We start from the raw sequence: 25785 nt of genomic DNA, 5'->3' as shown, positions 1-25785 counted from the left end.
TCTACCCTGAGCGTGCTTCAAACAGGCTGAACAAGRTGATGGTTTTTTACCTACAGCTTCAACTGCTGCCAACGCTGGGAATGAAATTACAGCTACAAACTACGCAAGTACAGACAAAACTCAGCGAAACCCAAACATGCAACAGATGGAGGCAAAAGAGGGTGTTAAAAGAAGAGACTTTGTAATGGACAAGCACTATAATGAAGAAAGCAAGCAATACACTCCTGTTATCAGAAACTAGTGACATGTTTTTTAAGAGAAGAAGCCATGACACAGACGCCTCAGCTCTGTTGGGAAGCAACAGCCATCTGAGACCTAAGGATCAGGGTTATAGACAGGGGGCAAAGCCCATAACCATGCCTTTGTTAAGCTGCAGCTCAAGACCTAACTAAAATACAGCACTTACTGCACTCAGCCTACAGCTGCACCTGGCATTTCACTTGCCAGTTCTGTTAATGGATGTATCAGCCTGTGACCTCCTACAGAACTCTTCAACCTTTTGTAAATGTCAGCTGTAGCTGCTGGCTGAGATCTGGCAAGAATATGATTTCAGACTGCACAGAGGATCAAATCAATTCCCAAATACTAGCCTTCTCTCTAGGACAAAGATTTGCTTAAATAAGTCTATTTAAATAGCTCATGGGAACTAAATATGCTAATGTAACGCACAAGTAAAAATTCATTTATGAGTGACACAGAAAAGGCTTCAAAAATGAGTAATTTTTAAACTTCTTCTTGCATTAAGCCTGAAAAAAGGCAAAATAGTTCAGAAAAGACCAAGCTTAGTTACAGACATTTTCTTATTATGCTTTTCCAGGACTTAGCACTGCACTCTCTCTCTCTCTCTAAGTTTCCAAGAGCAGATATACTGCTGAATCAGCAGCTTCATTCCATGTCCATCTCCCAGACTGGCACAGATTTTGTGTGTGTGTGTGTGTGTGTGTGTGTGTGTGTGTGTGTGTGTGTGTGTGTTTATCCTGCAAAGATTGATATTTTTGTGGCAAAATAATCTTTAGGAGTATACATCATTTATTAGTTCAGCAAGGACTATCATTAAAAAGGCTCAATCAAACAATTATAATCTACTAATAGAAATTAATTCAAATTATTTTTAGAAGCATAAGCCTCATATGTGCTACCTGGGAATCACTGTGGCTTTGCAGCCACTTTCTCCTATTAAAAAAGAAAAAAAGAAAAAAAAAAAAAAGATGCCTCTGTACTACTTCACAAGGTACTCAAACTAGAGACTGATCACGCACACATGCAACTTCACTCCAATGATTAGTGCCATTGTGTCCAGTGTACTGCTCCCACGGAAAAGTGTTCTCACTGTATGTGGAATTACATCCTAAGTCAAAAGAGAGGAGAAASAGTAGACTATGGCAAAAGGCTGAAAGTATTGTTCTGTAACGTGTTTTCTGCTATTATCTGTTCAGGTCTCTGTCTGAGCCAGAAATAGCATTAATGAAGTATTTCAGTTGAAAAATACAAAAACTAATTCACAAATGAGAACAAGTTTCTTTAACTTACCCTAGGGGGAAAAAAWGTTTTCATTCTTTTCAATCATATTCATTAAAACTGTTGCAAGCAATGCTAATATATTTTTAACAAAAACATTATTTTAGAGTAGAAAGTGTTACTTCAGTGCAAATTTTGAACACAAATACTAACTCACCGGATTTTCAACCCAATAGATCATCTGTTCTGTGTCATCAAAGTCAACATCAACACCATTTTGAACTCCTGCTATTGGAACCATGGCATCATTGGTCTTCTCCTCAGGGTTCAGAGAAATTCCATAAATTATATTATCTCTTACAGCAATAAGAAAAGGATGTTCAACTGTGAAAACATGTAATATAATTCAGAATTACGTTCCCGTATGTTTCATCTGATCAAAAAAGTGGCAATGTGATATGCTCCCCAGAGGCCTGTTCCCTGATACTGGATGGATACCAGTGATATTTTGTAACCATTTATGTTAAGTTTTTTTTTTTTTAATCTCATTAGGACTGAGGTAGTCAGCTGTTGTAATCGTTTAAATATTTAAAGTATCAGCACTGTGCTCAATCACAAAAAATATGCAAGCAAATTCTAAGAAGGTGGAAGTAAACAAGGCTGGATCATTCCTTGGTGGCTACAGGAAGAAGTGTATCACTCAATGCAACTATTCTAAGCATTGTTAAATATAATTGCAGTAGTGCATTTTGTTGTTTTATCTTTTGGTAGTCATGCTCCTTTATAGTAAATCAGTTTTTACGTAAACACATATCCTTATACTTAAATCATATAAAAAAGGGCATTCAGTCATATGATCTGAGGAAATGCATTAGAGACCTTTACAGCGTAAGCCAGAAACCCAGTTTCTCCTCTGGAGGAAGAGAGAAGAGCATTTTCTGAACACTAACTCCCTTTTTTCTTGCCATTTGCCCTTGGAGGTCAGAACAAGTTCTCTAGCCTCTGTCCGCAGGCATAAGCTATTGGTTGAGAGGGAACTGAGCTATTGTCAAAGGAAAAGCAGCAGTATCTCACTTCTTCCGACATGAAGCAGAGTTTGGGAAGAAGTTATCACTAGAGCTGTTTTCACAGTTCTATATGTTTTGTAACAGACTGAAGGTTTTGGGGGGCTTCACTGGCCCTTAACAATACATTTAGCTAAATTTTGCAATGAAAATTAATTTTGACATGAAAATCCACAAACCACAGCAKGATTGCACTTTTTCAAAATTCTCCTCCAACCCTTTTCTGGCAGCCAGAACTATTTGGCAAATTTAACAGAAGTTTACATATTGTTTGTCTCAGCACAAAATCAAAATTTTGGTAAATAACTGTCTGAAGACATTTAGCTAGCTCTAATTCTGAAATTCCTGTCTCTCTTCCACTTTTGTTTTTTCTACCGATGTGGCAGGCCAGTGCCCTCTTACAAAATGTGTCCATGAAACAGCTAAATGCATGTGAAATTGTTTCTATCAACATAAGAGTCCAGAGTCATTATACCCTCTCAGAATGTACACAGTACACCACTGCCATATCCCGTTCAAACACAGATATGCTACTCAAACCAGGCTAAGCAGTGCTTGTGCTTCAATAGTCTAGATTAATTTTGATGAGCTATCTAGAACTAAAATCAGTGTAGCGTAATCAGATCCATGTAACATCTTTGGTACAATTGTTACACTTAATATAAATTTACATGACAAATGATAATCTATGCAAAATTAATGTATTACTACATTAATTGTTACAAATATTAGAATACTAATATAACACTCCAGTATCCACAAATTCCTTGTTTGCTACATTACCACCTTTATTATAAAGATCAGAAAAGAGTTTAAAGTAAAATAACTGCATGAGCAACCTTATAATAGTAGCATTCTTGGTCTTCTATAAAGCAAGAAATGGTACATTCCTAACATCAGTACTTTTTCCTCAACATGAAGTTAGCAGTACTCAATATGTTAATTAAGTATGCAGAGTCCAGCAATATCATTGTGTTACAGAGAACACTAGGCAACCAAATGCATGTAGCTCAGTTTAATCTTTCTGCTGAAAGTTTGAGCTGGCATACTAAATTAAACAATGACAGCAAGGATTAGGATCATAGAAATTACCAGTAGAGAAATGGCAAATGCCTATTCTTCTGTAATAATTAGCAATAACTGAAGTCTTTTACCATGAAAAGAAGTTTTGTAACAACTTTTGCTGATGAGCTGACCTTCAGCAAATCCGTTATTTAAAAAAATCCCCTCAAATTGTATACATCTTCTACATACTGTTTTAAATGTACAYATTTCACCCAGGAATAAAAAGCAAGCCCATACAGTTTAAAAGAACTGTGCTTCACAGGAAGACATTTCTATTTCTTCCCCATATTTCGAACAGTTATGAAACTTATAAGAAGGGTCACAACAGCACTTAATGAGACACATGGAACTTAACACACCACTGCTAGGAAAGAAAGATAAGATCAACAGCTTGATTCACTGGCAGAGAATAGACCTGGGTCCACCACTACATGAGCACGTGCTTCATCACTGCCATATTCCTTTACTTCATCATGACCCCTGCAGGCCTGCACATACAAGAAATAGCACAGCATTCTAAAAGAAATCCCATTTGTAGCAGATTAAAAATAAATGTGCATTTCATTTCAGCCTATGTAAATTTCTAATTSTCTTACTGCTTGTAAGAAAAAGACAACCACAATATGGCTCTTTAAAGAACACACTGCTAAGTATTAAGCAGGGAGGGAGACTAATTTTGCATTTAACACTGAGACAGTTTTAAAAGAAAAGGATCTTCTGACTGAAACAGATTCCTAGTGTTAGCTTAGTCCAGAGATAATTTCTACTTAAATTTCAGTGATCTGAAGCTTCCTTATTAGGCAGGCACCAAAGCATATTTCTCATCTGTACAGTTGACAGAAAAATTCATAGTGAATGACAAAATTAATCTGGTCAAATTTCTGGTCACAAACTGCCTGCCAGCAATTTGTTACTTTCTTGACTTTTTTTTAAATGAATTRACTGAATCATATGAGGTCTGTGTACTGGTCTAACAAAGTTCTACAGTACTTTTTCACATGGAATACTTGGTTGCAAAGGTTAACTCTGCTGCAGTACACAAACAATACCTGTAGCATCTGTAACGCCTGTAAGGCTGTTTCTTGACCTCCTGCATTTGCATCCCCCCCCCTTTTTTTTCTTCTTTTTTGGGGAGGGGGGTGGAAAGAGGGGAAGGAGAGCTCCAGTTGTGACATTTTGATCTGCACTAGTTCAGATAGGCAGAAGAGAGTGATAAGGCAGAGCATTTCTTCTGATTAGAGGAAACCAAAAGAGTATGGCTTCCTTCCTAGCAAAATACAGACTGAGAAAGAATGTGATAGTCTCTTTTTATATATAAGAGGAATACATACTAGGAAGAAAGGAGAACTACTTATGCTATTTATCCTGAAGGACTATGCCAAAAATGGGCATAAACTGGGGAAAGAGTATATTTCAACTAAAAACCWGAAGCTTTCCAAATACCAGAATTGGGAGGTTCAGTAACAACCTTTTAATTGGAGTTTTAGGAGCAAGAGAACAATTAATCTTAAAATGGAGCTTGTCTGGTGAAAGGGGAACATGATGTGGTAGTCAAGGACAGGAAGGAAACAAACTCAGTGACCAAAACTCTTCTACTTGCATCCTACATTCTTACAAGTGCAACCCTTAAAAACAGTTTGCAGTCTGAATACTCACAAAGAGAAGGACAATGTTCTGCCAGAGTAATCCTTTGTTTTCAATTAATGCTCAAGTCCTCCAGATGTATTCCAACAGCAAAACACATTTTTGTGTTTCTCAGCACATTCAGTCCCCTTTTAAAAAAATCTCTTGGGGTATAGCTCTGACAATCTACCAGGTCTTCCCTCTTTCTCCTCCCCCCCTCGCCTCCAATCTCTCATTATTACAGACCTACCTCTCATGCAGTTTCTGTTATCAGGGGAAAGCATCCATCCTGAAGGACAAGCACAGGAAAAAAAAAGTGGTCCAGATGAAGAAAGCAAGCAGAGGTGGCTACAAGGGGATGATGAACAAGAATTGATATCTGAAAAGAAAAAGAAGATATTGGCAACTAGCAACATGATAGACTAGGAAGAACATTCAATGTCACTGACACTACTAAAAACAGCCCAGTACTATATCAGTTTTGATATTTCTTTAAAAAGTAAAATATTTCCAAGAACCACAAGCACACAAATATACTTACAAATGACATCATCTTCCTGCAAAACCAGCACCAATACCCTATTGTCCATTTGTTTTTATTTTGTAAAAATCTTTCAAATTAATTTTCACACCTTTGTCAATTGCACCAGGAGGCCTGCAGGATTCTCAGTCTCTGACTATTCCGACTTTTCTAGAATAGAGGATTTAAACTATTTATTGAAGCTTTTCAGAGAAAACTCAGRGGATAAGAGAGTTTCCCAGATCTCATTTAAAGATTGAGAGAGTTTAATGAGTAATTTCTTTGAATCACATTGAAACTTTCAGTCTAAGTTTGTAAACTGTAAATGGGACAGCGAACAAGGTCTCTAATGACTGCCATTACTACTGCACATTAAAATTCAACCATTTAGATTCCACAAACTTGCTGTTAAAGACRATTTTTCAGGATAAGCCATCTTCATAAGAAAATAAAATCATATTTTGAGTATACCTTYAGCAATTGCAACAGGTCTTACTCTAACAAGCTAGTAAGTTCCAGGAAACACTACAATTGGGCCTAACAGAAAAGCTAATAAGTACTGAAAAGAAATTAGCAAGATGGCAGTAAAACAGTGGCATAAACTCACAAACTATCAAAGAATAATTCATCTCATCAGTATAATATATCTAAAATCTAATGATGTAAATTCTAATGATTTACAAAAAAAGGAAAGAGGAAGACAGTTTTAACACTGTATTTGAATTTCAGTTATTACATACTTCTTTCTTCATTTGTAAACATTAGCACGTTTTGGTATATTGCAAGTGTTTTCATTTCTATTTGGCCGTATATAGTAGAACAGAACATTTTTAAAAGAAAAATCATGAAACATACTAATTTAATACAATGAAAACAGTAAATCATTTCCCTATCAGTGTTAGAAAGGTTTTATTACCCCGAATTGTAAAATAAAACCTCTTAATCCAGAACTATGATGTATAAATTAATGGCACCCTTTAGTTACTGAACGATTTCCAATGATGGTGCTAAGTGGCTTTGTTTCTGATCATGACAGAGGTAGGTTTTGCTCTGAAATAGTGTACAGACAATATAGCACTGAAATTGCTCACACTAAGAGCCCACCTCTGTAAGAAAGTTTTCAGAAAAAATAATTTAAGTCATCGTAACACTTATTAAGAACAATACATACACAAGAAATATTGCAGAAATAATGAAAGACAATATTTGTGTCCACATATTTGCCACAGTTCAAGTCATGCCTGACAAAGTCTGATTTGGAAGATGACCCTACCTGACAGAAGGAAAAAGTGATTTCCTTGACAGTCATCCACATATAAGAAATCACTTGCATATGATTTCAGAGGGAATTTTAAGTGTAATGAAGTGCTTTAATTTATTATTATTTCATTAAGTGAAATAACGTAAAAATACTTGCAAAGTAAGGTGATGACAGTCATCTTGTCTAGAGCATGATATAATTAACATATAAGGGCCTGAGTCCAATAAGCCACAGGGACAGACTTTACAAACATAAATGCATAAAGGAAAATTCAATTTTCTTAAAAGAAACATTCAAATCAAAGAGCAGAAGAACTGTATGTACCACGTCTCTGYTACTCCTTTTGTCTATTCATTATGCTCATATGTTGCCTAGGTTACTTTCCCTAAACAGCAGGTTATTCAGCAGATTGGACAGGCTGAAATGATCCTCACTTGCAAGTCAACAGTATAATTTATATCTGCTCATTTCAGCCCCATGACCGAATCCAGGAGTACTTATGCATGAGAACGCTGCGCGTTTTGTTTTTGTAATTACCAAAGTTGTTTTGCTCAACTTACCATGAGGTTGCTTTACAGGATGGACTGCCACAAGCCCCAGAGGCTGGTGAATGTTATAAATCATAACTGTTTGGTTTCCTCCATGCCATTTATTGGCCCGAATTACCCGATTAGTGTACCGGTCACTCCAGTATACAAAATCTTCAAAGACAGTTAGAGCATGAGGATGCTGCAATATCTAAAAGGTAAGGATTTTTACCAATTTATTCTGGAGATCAGTATCACCTAAACATTGCACTGAAATAACAACAGAGCTGAGCACAATAAAAAAATAGAAGTTGTGTCTCAAAAGATATCTTTCATGTATCACCTGAAAASAAGATACTGGTTGTTTTTATGTGGAAATGTATGCTTTTAATGAAAATGCTAAATAGACCCTATAAAACAGCACAAAAATTAATAAAGCAATCAAACTGCAGAGAGGAATGCAGGGACTCGCTTGTAGATTTTCAAAGGCACAAGAGTAAATGCCTACCGCGAATTATGGACCTGTCAGACCTTCCATCTCTGATAAATTCCCCTGTAATTTTCCAGAGTGTTGCAGAAAGCTATTTATCTAAATTTCAGAAAACTAGGTGCTGGGCAAAAAAGGAGTTGAAGATTGCACCAGCTTCTGTTTCACAAGATTGTCTGTCTGGTCAAAGACAAACAAGCGCTGAGGTGTGACTGTTAAAAATACACATGCAGTTATTTATACCAGCTTATGTGTATCAGCTAAGCATCTGGATTATTGCACTGGTACACATACAGTCTTGCCAACTGATAGCAGCACTTTTTGGGGAGACAGTTTGCAAGACAGACAGTCCTCATGAGGTGCCCAGCATGTAGCAAGTCTGGGCAACACAGAGCCCTTGCTGCTGTCAAGAGCAGCAGCAGTTCTCATTCACAGAATGTGACAGGGAGAACATTCCTCCAGCCTTTTGGAACGTGTTTGACTAGAGCAAATGCACCAGCTTTAGCAGCAGTGTCAGATGAGGCCTTTAGATTTCATGCATGTAGAAAGCATTTGAAAATGATCTGTGTCACTAAGCCTGCATTCATCTCCAGGTTCTACCAAAGATCCCCTGTGAGACTACGGGGAGGATATGTAATTCTTCATTTTCCAACTGTAACATGCAGCTAAAATATTTCTTCTGCTTCATAGGAATATTTTGAAGATAAACACATCCAAGTCTATGAGAGTGCAAATATGCTGTTAAGTACTATCAGTAAGGACATGGAAAAACAATGAGTTTTTTATTAATGTCTTACCAAATCACTTGCAACCACCTGTCGTCTATTGTTTCCATTGTAATCACAAAAATCAATATAATCAAGGTAGGCATCAGCAAAATATAGCAGCTTATTTGGGTAATCAATTGACAGTCCATTGGGCCAGTAAATTTTATTGTTAATGATAACTGTTCGCATTTTGCCATCCATGCTAGCTTTTTCAATTCGAGGGTTTTGGCCCCAGTCGCTCCAGAACATCACATGAGCACTGCAAAAAGTAGCAGTCAGAAAAAAATTAACTCTTTATTGAAAAATGTTAGACAAAGCCTTGTTACCCAAACAATAGAAACAACATTTTTTAAAAATGCCCTATGCAATGATATCAAAATCACCAAGTTTAGGAATATGCTTATTCAAGGTATTACCATAACTTCTGATACAAACATTTTTTAAATACTTCTACTGCTGTTCTCATTTGTAACTGATAACAGCAAATAGAAGCTACTTTGTTTTCACTATTTTCCAGTGTTGATTAGAATCTCATTCTCCAGTGGCTAAACACTAATTTGATAYGGGTTTGTGCTTTTACTGGCACGCCTTGATAAAGCTGTCAGTGCTGTAACTGAGAGCCTCACATGGCTGGCAGTACAGATCAAAGTTCTYGACGCTAGAGGTCACAAAAAAGTAAAGGTTTGTACATGAACAGTTCAAACCATAATATCCCATTTACACTATGCCACTTGCAGTGCAAAACGAAAAGGTGATGTTGTAATGATCTTAATATGCCATAAATTATTATTTGAGATTTGTGGCTACAAAAGAGCCTGTTCTTTGCAGGTAGGCATACTGTATTATATTGTAGCTAGGTCTGCAATATAACACTGAGTGATCATAATATAAGAGTTTCAAATTAAAAGTTCCGATCTACGAAGCAAATGCAGAAAGATCTATTTTAGAATAAGACAAACATCCTACTACAGTCAGAGTAACAGATTAGCAATAAGGACTATATGATGTTAAATAGTCACATTAAATTAACATTGTAAACACATTATCTTAAAAAAAAAAAAAAAAACTCTCGTAAGTTTGTTCTCCCAACTGTCAAAACTTTGGACAAATATAAACTCATTTCTTCTATTTTATCATAATAAAATATACATCTTTCCAAAAAAAACAACAAAAAAGAAAATCTTACTCAATTCTTGGATCTAACACTAGTCCCCTTGGGTTTGTTATATTTTCGCTAATCAGCACAGTTCTGTGGCTCCCATCCATTTTAGAGACTTCAATTGTTTCCAGAACAAAGTCTGTCCAGTAAAGATTGCGACCTACCCAGTCTACCGCTATACTTTCAGTCACGGTGACACCACTGTCAAATACCTGTTTAAGAAAAAAAAAAAAAAAAAAAAAAAAAAAAAAAAAAAAAAAAAAAAAAAAAAAAAGAGAGAGAGAGAGAGAGAGAAAGAGAGAGCACGCAAGACAGAACACACTACTTGACATTAAATTTGTATCCTGTCCACTTCTGTAGGTACAGAAAACAGGGAATCAGATCATTTATAGAGCTGTTATACAAAATGAGCAACGACGCACACATTCAGACAGCTGAGAAAGGGTATATCCTAACATTTTTACAACTTCTGTGGATCTATCAAAGAAATAAGCATCTACTAATAGGAAAATCAGTTTACAATCTGGTGTTAAAAAAGGTTTCCTGAAGGGTTTTCTTTTCCAAAAAGCTACATGAAATGTTGTCTTAATACCTACAGAGTTGTTTCTCTGTTATCTCTCTTCTCACTACATTGGGATTTGCCTTTTCCCCTTTATTACCTGCAGATACCAGGTTTTCCCTTTCTCTCCACGATGAAAAGACACAAATAACTCGATGAAACTTACTATTTTTCGGTCTGTCGCATTTTGATAAGCACTCCAAATTTTATCTTGTGTTGTATCAGACCAAAAGATACGATCTGTGATTGAATCAAAATCAATAGCCACAATATTCCTCCCATCTCGAACCAGAGAATAAATACTGTGTGACTGAGACGTGATGTTGTCTACAACAATTTGGTTACGGCTTGCCACTAGCAAGAGAAGATTTCCAGATTCTATTAAAGAGAAGAAACAAAAATAAACCAGTAAATTATCCACCAGTAATTCCGTAAGAAAAGTAACAGTGAGTAATTTAACATGGCTTTATAGTGTCAAAGCTACTGTATCTAGATATAAACACCGAAAGCAGAAATTCAAACCAATTCCCAGACCAAGTTATTTTATCATATTCAATCTGTCCATCCTGACTTTGGGATCTACCCCGAGTTTCCTCCGTTCTTTCCTCATCATTTACTCTAACAGACCCTCCATCCAGCCTCATTTCTGTGTACCAGGGCCTCTGCCTTCCAGTTTGTACAGTTTGCCTCTGACATCCAGAGGAGATACTATCAATTCCCAGTCTCCAACTCTGACTCTCAAGTTCCTTATCTTACCAGTCACCCTACCCACTCTTGCTTCTTTTCAGTCAGGCTGTTCTTTTTTTCCCTTCAGACTGCCTGAGGTCCAAGAAGAATAAAGACATTACAGGAAAGACATAGGTTGCTGGGGTTATATTCTCTGCAGAGGCTTACATTGTTAAGTAAATACAAAGCATAACTCTAAAGACAGCAGTCTTTGAGAAACTTCAGATTAGCAAGGGTGTGACCTATTTGGAAGTAAAATGCAAAAGTCTTCCACAGCCTGAAGACATTTCTAAACTGAGAAACCTACSGTAACAAACTGTTACAGTTTCTATGTACTACCACTGTATTACAAAAATATGCAGAGCAATGTCAGTGGTGTTAGCTCTTGAGAGATGAGTACAAGGCACAGGCACTAGTTAAGTTTTCACAAAATGTATAAATCTCAGCCTTTCGAGAGCACTGAATTCTAAAATAAAGAGCAGATTTTACCCTATGGGTAAAAGCTTACAGATGCCTGAGATTGCTTTTCTCCAAAACATTATTTTTCACTACCTTAGTGTTAAAAACTCAGTGTGTTAAATTAAAGGTTTTGTTTCAAGAAAGTAATACTTACCAATGAACCCTTCAGCTGTCAGTTTTAATACTCAGATCATCTGCCATGAAATGGCTATTTGCATCTGCTCTTTCAAAAGACAACACTATGAAAATGGCAATGCTGGACGTTTTCCAGACACTGTTGTCAGTCTTCAGGTGTTGATGTCAAAGTTCCTTACCTGCAGCTTTACAAGTCCTCCCATTGGTTTCTAGAATGTATCCATCATCACAGTAGCACCTAAAAGACCCTCTTTCATTGTAACAATGTTGACTACAAAAGCCAGGAGGGTCACATTCATTAATATCTTCACAGGTCTTAGAGTCATTTGCAAGCTGATATCCAAAAGGACAGGTACACTGAGCTCCAAAGGGCCCTTGAATACATTCATGAGTGCAGCCAGCATTATTGTCAGTGCAGCTCTCCTGATCTGAAAGGGGAGTCGGGAAGGAAATAAGCATATATTTAACAAAAGCTTCCGACGCTAAATTTAATACTTTGCAATTGCATTACAAGCCTAAAACTGCTGCCAGAACGTGACTGCACAAGAACCAATTATGCAACATGAGCTTCTGTTGGGGCTGATATTTTATGCAAAACACATATATATATAATGCACACAAAGGTATACAATAAGAGTATTTACTGCTAAATCCCAGAAGAATGGTGGGAATCCCAGGGGCTGTCTGCTGAGTGGGAATCCCAGAGGCTGTCTGCTRAGTATTTATAACAAAATTTTCAAACTCAGCTAGAAGTATAAAAATCATTTACTGTATAGTTAAGAACCTAATACTAATAGACAATAATTTAAAATCACTTATAATCATACCTGGCTGGGGTTCATCTGAGAATGTGCATTGATTAAAGAGAAGAAGGAAGGAAAGAAAGAAAAGAGTTAACTTAAATCAGTTCATAATCAACATAAATACAAATTCTGGCTACACATGAGCTTTTAGATYTTTTTGCATGATTCTTGAAGTTAGAAATTTAAAAGAAAAAGTTAAAAATTAAATCATATTTAATCTGAACTTAAGGCATAACACATTTAAGTGAATGTGTATAGAAACACAAAACTGATTCCTGCATTGCTATATAAAAACCTCAATATTGAAGCCGGTGAAAGTCGTATACAAATTCAGAGTATAGGACCGGACACAGTTAATGAATTCATCATAAACATCATTGTGGTCTCCTTTCACYGCGAGTCAAATGTAATTTCTTATCCAATCTCTAATTTCAGTGTGCTTTTAATTTCTGTTAGAAATGTTGCTGCACTAAATATAGTAGGCTGAATGCAACCTGGCTGTTGTTCTGATACTCAGCATATTCCATTTCTTTCTGAAGCCACAGCAGATTGTAAGCTATTGTTGATGCTTAAACAGTAACTTACTGCACAATGGAGATTCATCTGCTCCATTAGGACAATCAGCAGAATCATCACATACTTTGCTCAGATTCACACAGATACTGTGACCTGGACATTGCCACTGCCAGCTGGGACACCGGAAAGGCTGTGTAGGACAATCCCTCTCATCACTCATATCTCTGCAGTCATTGTCACCATCACAGATCCATGCTCGATAGACACAGTTGCCATTGTCGCAGCGGAAAAGGGACGGAGGACAGGTCCTGGCAGGACATCTATGATGCTCATCTGAACCATCTGCACAGTCAAGATGGCCGTCACATTCCCAGGTAGCAGGAACACAATTGCCATCTGACTGACACTGGAATTCATTCTGGTGGCACATCCCTGGAGGTCTTGTAGCTAGAAGAATGACATTAAATTTTTTCAGTTTTAGATGGTGGTGCAAAAACGCAAGGTTCATTTCCCCTCTTGCACAAGTGATTTCAATACTATAGAGAACTGTGCTGCTTGTAAATCAGGCCAAAGACCCTCAATCATTCCATCTACGTGACATTTCAGAATCAGAAGTAACTCCTACTTTATAATATGATGAACAGGCAGCTTAATTCACCTATTGTTATATTTTGAGTAAGCTCACATTGATGTTTATGCCTGGTACGTGCCCAAAGCAATACGAAAGTATTTGCTGAAACAATAGTTTCCACCTTCCAATGTTGCAAAATTTTGACTAACTTAAATGTAAGAAGTGATTCAAGGGAAAAGTTCCAACCTAACTCCCATGGATATAAGGTTTKCACTTTTCCAACTCTATATACTACTTAATTTTACTTTTGAACCCTGAGAATGAGGTGTAAAGTAACAAAAAACTTTAAATCCAGAAGGAATACAGACTCTACTTTTTGCCAGAAAAATCTAACTCTTTAGTCAGAATTTACTATGTTTGAAATTTTTGCTCAGAASAACTATTTATAGATCAGTTTACCTAAAAAGAATTCTGAGGTTATAATCACAACAGTTCGAACTATTTAATAAAGCAACCATAACAGATAAAGGACATTTTTACAAGCTTTATCTAATAAGCAAAGCTTCTATTTCAGCATTAATATACTTACGACAATCAGTCTCATCTGAGTGATCATTACAGTCAAAAACACCATCACACCGGTAGTAAGTACTGATACATTGGTCGCCACTTACACACTTAAACTCTGTGGCACTGCAGTTGTATACTATAAAATAAAAGGCATTATGTTAGCTAAATACTTTATTTTACAGGACTAGACTGCAACCAATTTTTTTTACAAGTACACAAGTCAGATATGATATACGGAGTCCAAGTTGCACTCAAGACCATGATTTCCCTAGGACACACAAAATACAATGACCTTGAAATCCACAAAAAACCTAGAAGAAAAAGGTCTCAGTCCTCTACAACCACCCTAGAGATCAAAAGGTTTGCTACAAATGTGTAAATAAACATCATAAAAACAGCAGTGTGGGTTTTTTGTTTGTTTGTTTTAACAGATTTGTTTATTATGTATTCTGCTATCTTGGGGTTGTCTCTTATAAGGTCAAAYACCCTTCACTTCAGGGGGTGAGCCTGAGGAAACGCTAATGAAACGTTCAACAAATGAAGTTATACTTACTGCAGTCATGCTCATCAGCACCATCTACACAGTCTTTGTCCCCATCACAGACATAGTATGGATCTATACAGCGATGGTCAGGACACTGAAACTGCCTGGGTTCACARGTACCTGTGAGAGCTGTTAAGAATGATAATAAACATTGCTGTGTTTCTTCTCTCTCTTCCGAAATCAGCATAATGCAGAGAGCACAAAGACACCGTCACTCACTTGCAGCATGCAATACAGCAGTTAGTAATCACAAATTACAAGCACAGATTTTAGTATCAAGTGATTATTTATTCATACACAGGCTGGAAATCACGCAAAATAACCACACAATTCCAATCGGTGAGAAATAATCCCAAATAAAATATACAGAGAAATTATTTTCTTATTTCACTGCAAAATAATTACAGATACTTCTGTGTAGAAGCTTCGAGATTAGATTAGTAATGACTAATGGTTTAGTTAGCTAAGATCACTCACCAAGTGTTTAAAACATCTGGGCTTTAATTGCTTGTTGCTATAAATTGCAACATGTAAGATTTTGCAGCATCATGATTACAACGGTTGCACCTTTTTTTTTTTTTTTTTAAGACTCTTCTGCATTTTGCTTGATTCTGACAGTTCAAATTAAGTGAGTTTTCCCCATCTTACAGACTACAAAATATTATTCTACTTTAGGTATCGGTTCTCTCTCCTTAATTTCATTTATCACTCTTATACCCATAGAAACAAATATATATGTTTCTTAAAAAAAACAGTTCTGATACTCACTGCAATTTTTTTCATCTGACCCATCACCACAGTCATTATCAGTATCACACAGCCAGATCCTAGGAATACAACGGTTATTGTCACAGGTGAACAGGCTTTCAGGGCATGAAGTGGGTCCTTGTGTAGGACAATGTAATTCATCACTGCCATCAAAACAGTCATTATGTTTATCACAATGCCAGCGACCTGGAATACACTGTCCATTGGCACAGGTAAAGGCTGATGAAGCACAAGAATTGTCTAAACAAAAAACAAAATAGGAAGACACTTCTATAAAGATCTCCAAAACTTCCCTTCCCTGACAGTATATTCAGTACACTTACAGAATATCTAAAACATGCAAATTCTAAAATGCACATTGCTCAGAGTGAATATATGCCAGACATACCAACACATGGCAGAACTGCATTATAACATTTTTTAAATTGCAATCAACAACAAGAAGTTACATTAAGTACTTCAAAACAATTTGAAAAACAAGAAAAATTACTTCAAGTAGCCATTTGTTCTAAACCTTCATTTTTCCCCTCAAAACGTTCTAGGTGTTCTAAAATAACCAACTAATATGAAATATAAATAAGATAATAAAATATATTAATCATACGTATTAAGGGGCAGAATCATATTAATATGTCCTATTTTCTTGTTTGCAACTTAAAAGCAAGAATTAACTCTGAAGAAACATGCATCAACTATGGCATAAAAGCTATTTTGCAATTTACATTTTACAATTACAACATAAAAAGTGTATTTTACAATGGCCAGGAAATGAACCAATGTGCTTTTAACCTACTTGACTGTRAAAACCAAGAAACACAGAAATAGTTCAGAAGTGTGCACATATAACAACCAGAAAATTTCTTTTCAGATGTTAGATGAAATAAAAGGTGCAGCTCTAATCTTAGAGGAAGGTTAGATAATGCATATGATATTACTACTTTTCTCATGCTATTATTTTTAAAGTCTTTATTTTAGTTTAATACTTTTTTCATCCCCCATGCAAAATATGGCAAGCAAATAATATTCCAGTACTTTAGAAATTTACAAAAACCTAAGAATAAAAGTAATTTTTTCTTGAGAAGAGCCATTCTTCTGACTCAGTCAATTCAATTTTGAGAACTAATTAGATATGGATATTTTTGTGCATTCCTTATGACTCCAGTGTTGATTTCCCTGTTCCTATGTGCTGTCCAATTATTTTCAGAATAACTCATTTCCCAGATAAAAACTTCACAATTTATGCAMAAATGCACAGCTAAAAATTTGGGTGATTATCCCAAAGAAATGAGACTGAACCATGTAACTTTGAACTTCAAGCAGCAAGTATTAACTGTAAATTACAGGGTTTACTTACTTAAAGAACCACAGTTTTGTTCATCACTGTTATCATGACAATCATCAACACCATCACACTGATAGTATCGAGGCACACATCTTCCATTGCCACAGGAAAATGAGTACGAGCCACACTGCAAAGTTGGTGGCTCATTGGATGGATCTTCAACGCATGTCAACTGATTTGAAGCCAGCTTCATGCCATAAGGACAACCACAAACCCTCTGAAAATTAGGTACTGGAAAGCAGAAATGGCTGCAGTCTCCATTGGGGTTTGTTCCTCTATTACARTAGTTAGAGCCTTAAAAAGTGATAGAATAGATCAACATATACACTACTGATAAGAGCTTGAAAACTATTTAAAAAGCACAGTAAATGCAAAAGAATACTTTACAAAAAAACCTGTRACAGACCCTGGTTTTCCTCACACTATAAAACAAGATCAAGTCCACTGACATTAAAAAAAGTCACTGTAGTAGTAATAAGTCATACTCATGTCCCCCATTCTACATGATCTTCAACAACACAAACGTTTAAGGAAGCTAACAACATTCTACTAAGTTTGGTCAAACYCTGGCAGCTGTCTGGAAACAAGTACACTACAACTAATGACGTCCTTTGTCTCAGACAGGCTTGGGGATTTTACCAATATATGGACACCAAAAAAGTAGTGAACCTTAGCACATGGTTTGGTCACTTGTTTGACAAGTGCATTGGATGTTTTACTAAACTAACTACAATACCAAATCCTTGTTTTGGATCATCACAAATCTAGGGTTCAGGTGAGCAAAAAGAATAAAAAGAATAAAAATTTAGAGAGTTATGCATGGTGTCTAACTTAAGAATTTCAACAGTGGTTTTTTTTAATATATGTTTGCCCAATTCTTCAAAATAAGTCGCTCAGTTTAACCAGAAAGAGAGAAATACAAGGTTGTAATTGATGATAAAATTACATAGAATATAATGGAATCATAATTTCATTTTACAAAGTTATTAAGTAAAACAACAGACAAAGTGGAGGAAAACTACGTGCAGTCACAAAACATTGAAATACAATCATCAGTGATTACAAGTGTCTATGCTGCCTCCTCAGCATGTCAAAATCATGATTCAGTAAAGTCATCCTTAAAATTGAGAGGAGAAACCTACTGTTCTGACTTTTTATTTCTTATTCCCTATCTCATGTCATTCATGCATGCAACAAAGGAGCTTACCTATTTGGGAATGAGCATCATATGCTTTAACATGCATAACGTTACTAATACCCCTCCTAATAATAGTCATTTCTCCTCCATCAGACTTCCTCACTCGAACTATTCCACCAAGCCTCCAATCAGTGAAATAGACATAACCTGTTTTGAAAAAACATTTAACACGTAATAGTTACAGTGCAATACAATCTAAAAGGTCAAATATCATGAGATAAAATTATATGGCTTTTCGTGTAAATTTAGTAAATTTTTATAACTATTTCCTGAAAAATAAGAAAGGACAGCAAAAACCAACTTTATCATTACAGCGGAGAACTGAATCGTATAGTCAGAGGCAAATCTAATTCAGAACAAAATATGCCATCTCAGATTTCATTTATACTGAGATTTAACAGACCCTAGTGATATTTCAAGTTCTGAGAGAATTTTTAAAATCATTCCTTGAGACAGCTTTCCAGTAAAGATCTGAATATTTTGAAGAGATTTTTGCATATCAAAGGGGGTCAGATGCTGATATCCTTCATGTCCGACATAAATCTACTTATAAACTCTACATGCATTTAATAAAATTCTCAAATGCTAAATCACCTTTCTAAAGGTGATCATCTTGTTTGTCTAGCAATTGCACAATCAGCCCATCCTGGAAGGTGTGATTCTTAGCCTAATGTATCTGCAGTGTTGCCATAAAGAGTTAACTGATCTACCTCAAACGATTTAAATTCAAATACACATTAAAGCAAGCAGAACTAAATATATCTTATTATAAAATCTTTCAATAGTGATTTTTTTTAAAATGAGAAAACCCGTATTACTAAAACCATGTTACTTGGTTTCATATATTCACACATCAYGACATGAAAAAATTCTGGGATTGTAATAGATCATAGACTAGACTTACCTCCAAAAATAGTAAGGCCAAACGGGTGAGTCATCTGAGTGATACGTTCAAGTGTCCGTCTGTCCAGCCCATCAAAGGTGCTGTGCTCAATTTTATCAAAAAAGGCATCCACCCAGTACAGCCTTAGAGTACTAAAAATAATGAAAATGCTGTATCTCTTCATCTGATTATAACCATTAGGTAGGACTAGCATTTTTTTAAATAATAATATTAAATTTGTTAGGAGGCTATGGTGGAGGGGACAGGAAGCAGAGAAGGATTTCTGAGAACTGAACTGAATTTTACAGGCTTTTCAACAAWTTGAAAAATAAGGTCTTCAACAAGAAAGTGCCATAGTGCCAGAGCACATAATTTGAAACACTTCCTTAATTTTTAATTCCTAACAGTTTAAAGGAAGAAATTCATTCGCTTCCCCCATATCGTTCTTACCCCCAGTCAATGGCTAGGCCATTAGGCCACCCTAGTGTCGTATTCACAATAGGCAAGGCATGGGAACCATCGCTCCAGGCTCTCATGATTTTAGCAGGACGGAACCAATCTGTCCAGAATATATACCTGAAAAGACACGTCAGAAGACACATTAACCTACCAATATAATGTATTTAACACACCAAATGCATGAGCAGCATTAAATGTCTTATTTGTGCCACATTTTCACAGACTTGGAAAAAATACAATTTTGCGTTGGTTCCCTCCTCGACCAGTAGTGGTCCTAACAGATAGCATTTATCCTGTATATAACAACTGGTCTTTGGAAGAGGTTTGTTCCTTCAGACATGCTAGGTCCATATCTGTGTTAAAACTGTTATGAATTTAATGTAATTACTGATGAGGACAAAGGACCAAGCAAAAATATGAGACATCCTTCAGGTAATACCTACGAATATGCATTGTTGCTTAATTGCAACAAATTCTACAAAGAATTTTCTCTTGCTCCTTTTGACTTATAACTACAGACAAAGATCTGAGGCTAGTGTTAAGTAACTTTACAAGGCAGTGATTAACAACAACAACAAAAGTTAGGATCCCAAAGAACCAAGATCAACACTATTCTTCTGAGAATATTTTCAAGATAGCATATTTGGCCATGTGATTGTTACTAAACATGAAAATTAGATATTCAAAAGTAATTAAGAAATTCTGTGTATGGTGTTAGGAAGCTGAAGCATGCTGCAAAAGAAACTATTTTGGCATGGCCAAATATTAGCCATGCCAAAGTTACACAAGCATTGAAGTTAAGCATTCCCAATTAAAAAAAAAAAAAAAAAAAAAAAAAAAAAAAAAAGCAGAGCTTCTTATGCATGCAGAAACATGTATTTTAAGGTCTGTGTCAAATAAAGACAGCATTATCTAATATGTTTCAAAAAAAGTAATTCAGATAAAAAATAGACAATTCAAAGTTAGTATTCTGAGAACTGAAAATGTATTAAAGGAAAGTTACGGCACTTTACTTTTAACTACAAGGAACAGCTTATCACCATGATGTAAACAAAGTTCTTTTGGCTGTTTATCTATAGACAGAAGTAAAAGACAGAAAACAGGTGATTTTAAAGATAATTCTTCTGAGTACTTCTTTCACGGAGAATCTGTATCACTTTGCCCTTTCCTCTGGATGTTGAATCCTGAGCCAGAAAAAAAAAAGGAGAAAAAAGAACACAGAAGAAACAAAAAGAGATGACATTTTGAAAAGGGACACAACTCCTATCAAAAATCCAGAGAGGGACAAATATAACCCCACCAGTTTTGCTTAAACCATAGAATTGTTCATAATGTTTCAAGTGAGAAGCAAAGTTAAACTTACCCAATAATAGGATGAACCACTATTGATCGAGGGTTATTTAAATTCTGAACAATAGCTCGTCTAGATTTATCTGCCAGCCTCATCACACTAATGCTCCTATATCGAGGGTCTGTCCAGTATAGATTCTTTGAGATCCAGTCAAAGGCCAGATCTTCAACACTCTCCACTCTATTAGCTGTCAGAATTTCTCTTCCTAGAATTTACAACACACATGTAATGACTGTAAATGTTTAGGACCAGAGAAAATAATACGAAGGCATTATTCTGACCACAAAACCATCATTTTCCTTTGGTAAAAAAGCTGCCTCTGTGCTACTACCCTAACATAATGTCCAAGGATAAAGTGTTCCACATGAAGGAGGCATACGATTTATGAGCAGAAACTCAACAGAAGAGAAATAAAGACTAGCCAAAGAAGAGCAGATAAAAATCTGTCACTCAGTTTTCACTGAAGGCAATTTTATGAATGAAAGTAAGTAAGACAGTGCATCTTTTGGCCCCTTAGTTACACCTTCCTCAGCAACCAGATCTACCTACTCTTTACCCAGTGAAGGTCAGCTGCAGTCTACCATTACTCTGATGCAAGGCATCAAGCAAGTTCAGGAAGGCTATATGTTGACTTAATATACATTACTACAAATTAGACAAATATTTTTCACATTGCCACAAATAAGACTCTCAAAAATTTCACAGTCTTAAGGTTCTTTTTCTGTATTACAGTGTGGGGRCACACACTGTGCTCTTCAGACAGAGAAATAAAGAGAAACTAAATTTCACACTACTGAAAGGGAAAATAGTCTGGATGAACTGACTGATGCTGGCAAATGCTTGTGGTGAGAAGTGTTACAAATAGTTCATTTCCAAGCACATTCAGCAGGTTTGTCAAAGAGCAGGAGAAAAAGCCTGTGGATAGCAGAATCACAATAAGATTTATCATTCTACGATATCTGCATCTAAGAAATGCTTAGCAGTCTCAATAAGTGAGGCTTATTACTCATCATTGGGGACATCTATAATGGAAAGATGTGAGACAAAAAGGACAAAGAAATTCATCAGAGCACAAGCTTTGCATAAGTAAGGGCTGGAGCAGTGTACTGCTACTCAGGAGAAGCCTAAGCAAAACTTAAGTCAGCCACTGCAGATGTTTTCAGGAAGTAAGAGGACCTTTGGCAACTTTGTATCTTTTTAAGCTTTTGTAAAGGACACATTTCCTTTTCTTAATGCCCTTAATACAAGCTGAAGGAACAGTTCAACATTTCCCAGATTACTGAAATTTTTCTGCATATCTCAGGATGTGACTTTTTCTATTGTTTTTTAAAAATATATATTCTTCTTGCCTTACCACAATTACTCCACACTTCTTTAACAATGCTTCTCACCTGAACCATCAGTCTTCTGTTTATAGATTATGTCTTTACTTGTGTCTGAAAAAAATATAGTGTCATCCTGAGCCCAGAAGTCAATTCCAACAAAGTATGAAGGGCTCCCTGTTATGGGGATGATCACATCTTCCTGGGTTGAGAGATTGAATGGGATTCCCCGCACTGCTAGCTGCGATGAAAAGAGAAGGAACTGCTGCACAGCTGCAAAAGGAAAAACAAATTAAAAAAAAAAAAAAAACAGTCTTTGTTTATTTACAGTATCACACAGGTGAGCATTAACTATAAAGCTTTATTTTCCTTTGGTAATACTAGTATCCTTGAAATAACAAGAATGGGAGAGAATGAAAAAAAAATGAATTTAAATACATAAGACCTAAAAAACAAACCAAAAGAAAAAAGCCTAACCCAGAATAGTAGGTGACGTGGCCATGTCTTCCTCTTGCATTATTATTGTGACCCTAATGCTCCCTTACAGAAGACATCATCCTTATGGAAGCAGCAATCTTCTTCTGTGCTGACCTCTTTAAAAATTATCTATACAAAAACAACTTACAGGCTTTGTGGAGCCACCACATAATGACACCATATCTGAGCTGGCAGTAAGTATAGCTACGTGGTCAAATAGTAAAGTGCAGAGACAATATGTTCAGCTTAATTTGCCAGCAGATATACATGGTAAACCCTCCATCAGTGACAATTCTGTAAACCAACAGGGAGCAGCAGATTGCTGATGGAAGCACACAATCCCAAGACTGAATTTATTATTCTTGCTGAATGTGTTCAACAGCAGAAAGACCAAATTACTCTAGCTATTAGTCTTACAAGTGACCAGGGTTTACATGTTCAAAATAACACAAAATCTGCATATTAGCAACTATCCATGGAATCAWACAACTATCTAGACACATTGCATGTCTAACTTTTTTAAATGTTCGTAGAAGGTGGTGAGTTTGAGGTTGCAGCTTGAAATGAACCATGGCTGAAATGACTATTTCTAAAGCTGTCAACAAGAGAAAGATTGAASAAAAATGAACTTCTTGGCATACTGAACCCACAATGCTACTGAAGAGAGGAAGGAGGTTCTAGAACTAACTCTTTCCTAAAGCTAATGGAATAGTGCTACTTTCAACAACAATAAGGCATTTTCTTACCAACACAGTGCCGTCCATCTACGTGTAAGTCAAAGCCCAGTATACATCTACAGCGATAACCAAGTCCATCATTATCTGTTTTGTGGCTGAGAACACAGATCTGTTCGCATCCCCCATTATTACTTCCACACGGATTTCTTACTGGAATATAGTACAGATAGGATTAAATCTTCATTTGTTAACCTAATGGCATCATTTTTAAGTTTCTTCAGGATTTTTTTCAGCACCCACAATAAATCATACCCACCCTTGTGGGAACTGCATCACACAGAAATCATGGAACACCAGTTCAATCCCGGAATGCACTGAAATCCCAGTAGAGCTAAGCAGCATTCTAGGGGTTCAGCACTGTCCAGAGATACTCAGCACATAGTCTGGAGCCTATAGCTGGACTATAATCTTTTTGCATACACACATACTTCATAAATATATCTCACAAACAATATATTCAACTGTTAACCTTTTCCAGCTACTCCCCCACTGTAGCAGGGAGGAAGAAAAGTCTGAAACCACTTAGTAAGCGCAGGTTTGACTCTTCCAAGTATCAATACATTTAGCAAGCCCGGCTTTTAAATGTTGTATTTGACAGTTTCTTAGCTGTAGGAGCTAGATGAAAGCACTGAGTGATTAAAAAAATAATATTCATCACAGTTATCATTTCTTTAGAGAAAACGTAACAGTCTCATATAGTTTTTACCCAACTCTTAAGATAATTCCTAATTCTCCCTTAACAATCTATTGTCTTACCATATGGCTGCCTGGCAGCATGGTAAACTGTCACTCCATAAGGTCTTAGTGAAGACTGGTAGATCACTTGAGGGTTAGATTCTGAAAACTTGTTAGCTTTCACCACTGCCATTTTGGTCCAATCCGTGAAATAAATACTGTGTTCAAATAAAGTTATTCCATATGGGTGAGGAATCAGTGAGCCTCCATGAGCTATTGTTCTCCTGTTATAAAGAAATTTTAAAATTATTTGCAAAATATTTTCTAGAAAACAACTTCATTTTGATAACAGATTACTGCAGATTATTAGAGTTTTATATAGGATTATTCATTCATTCATTAGTTTCTGTTTCTATAGAGATAGAAGCAGCCAAAACACAAATGGAAAAGACCAACTCTAACAAGATAAAGCTACACACACATACAGCAGTGAAAATGGACAGATCAGAAATGTAGGACATTTCCAAGAAAAAATAGGCCAATAAACAATGAATAAAGATGAGGAATCAAAAACATAGGAAAAGAAAAACAATTCAGTGAGAAAAAATTAGAGAGAGCGCCCAAAGAAAGAAAGAAATCAAACATCTGTAAAAATTCAAAATATTCAAGAAGCCTTGATTGTAAAAAATTTATGGTTGCACCAGGTTTAAAAAAACAAAACAAAAATTGTCTGCAGAAACAGAAAAGGATGTATAGAACAAAGAAAATAGAGGCCTAACCCAACTGCCCATGCAAAACAGAAGAAAATCAAATGATAATAAATTGTATCTATTCTACACAAGAAATTAAAAAAATATTTTTTGGATGAACATTAGGAGATAAAGACAGACTTCAAGGAGATAAAACAAGTCCTCAGATAAAACATATCAATACACTACAATATTATTCTCTTGGCATCATGAAGGGAAATCTACAAATAAGTTGAATTCTACACCTCTGACAGCTTCCAGCATGATTAAAGTGCCTGCTGCAGGCATCAGAGAAGTGACACAAGGGGACATAAATTCTATTTTAAAATTGTTTGCAGACCATGCCTTTGATTCTTGCATACTTGCACCACTTCAAGGTTAAAGAAAGATTTAGGTTGCAAAACTTGCAATAACTGCTAAATTTTTATCTSCAAGGGCCATAGATTTTTCTAAACATTTGACATTCTTGCAATACTAAACACTGAAAACAGCCTTGAAAAAGACAGAAAATGAGTAAGTTGAAGATACTAGCATTATTTTTATTAAAAAAAAAAAGAAAAAAGAAAAAAGTCTCTTGTAAGTGAAAGAATACATTGATACATTGAGTAATAAATCTCCAGCTGAGCAAAGGACTGTTCTTTCAAGACAATATGTAAGAGGTAAGAAAAGAGTAAACAGTTTTTCTCTGTTATTGAGTAACAGACTGTAATCACGGATGCAGAGAAATAAACAGGCTTCTAGACCCTAATACTTGATGGAGTAGTCTCACAAAAATGCAGTAACTCTTTTCCTGAATGCTTTCATATAGAAAGTGAAAGAGTTTCTCTGGCATCACAATAGTGTAAGTGATAACTTAATTTCTAACAGTGAGGATTTATAATGAGGTTTAAAGTGTTATAGAAAGAGCAAAACACTTAATACCCATTACCTAATGGAGTGTTTAGGAGATTARCATTTTAAATAAATTCAAGAAAACAATGTAAAGAAGTGATGCAGGAAAATAACATATA

The 25785-nt window shown here is 35.9% G+C and overlaps 1 protein-coding gene across 1 annotated transcript in view; it reads right to left on the bottom strand.

Moving 5' to 3' along the window:
• Nucleotides 1-25785, bottom strand: part of LRP2 (LDL receptor related protein 2) — a 126751-nt gene that overhangs the window by 58485 nt on the left and 42481 nt on the right. Inside the window, exons 14-32 of the mRNA XM_085323482.1 lie at nt 24108-24310; nt 23361-23501; nt 22207-22410; nt 20828-21020; nt 19456-19581; nt 19027-19157; nt 18132-18269; nt 16937-17218; nt 15583-15822; nt 14824-14943; nt 14290-14406; nt 13199-13576; nt 11990-12238; nt 10657-10868; nt 9959-10143; nt 8803-9031; nt 7552-7729; nt 5461-5589; nt 1676-1842 (exon numbers count right to left, since the gene is read on the bottom strand). Coding sequence (XP_085179608.1) covers nt 1676-1842; nt 5461-5589; nt 7552-7729; nt 8803-9031; nt 9959-10143; nt 10657-10868; nt 11990-12238; nt 13199-13576; nt 14290-14406; nt 14824-14943; nt 15583-15822; nt 16937-17218; nt 18132-18269; nt 19027-19157; nt 19456-19581; nt 20828-21020; nt 22207-22410; nt 23361-23501; nt 24108-24310 — 3622 coding nt within the window. The remainder of the gene's footprint in view (nt 1-1675; nt 1843-5460; nt 5590-7551; nt 7730-8802; nt 9032-9958; nt 10144-10656; nt 10869-11989; nt 12239-13198; nt 13577-14289; nt 14407-14823; nt 14944-15582; nt 15823-16936; nt 17219-18131; nt 18270-19026; nt 19158-19455; nt 19582-20827; nt 21021-22206; nt 22411-23360; nt 23502-24107; nt 24311-25785) is intronic.

Source organism: Rhea americana, unplaced genomic scaffold (assembly GCF_003343005.1).
Source record: "Rhea americana isolate MKP2758 unplaced genomic scaffold, rheAme1 scaffold_12, whole genome shotgun sequence".
Classification (NCBI taxonomy): Eukaryota; Metazoa; Chordata; class Aves; order Rheiformes; family Rheidae; genus Rhea; species Rhea americana.
Note: the sequence above shows the minus strand (reverse complement) of the source record. Positions and strands in the feature narration are given on the sequence as shown.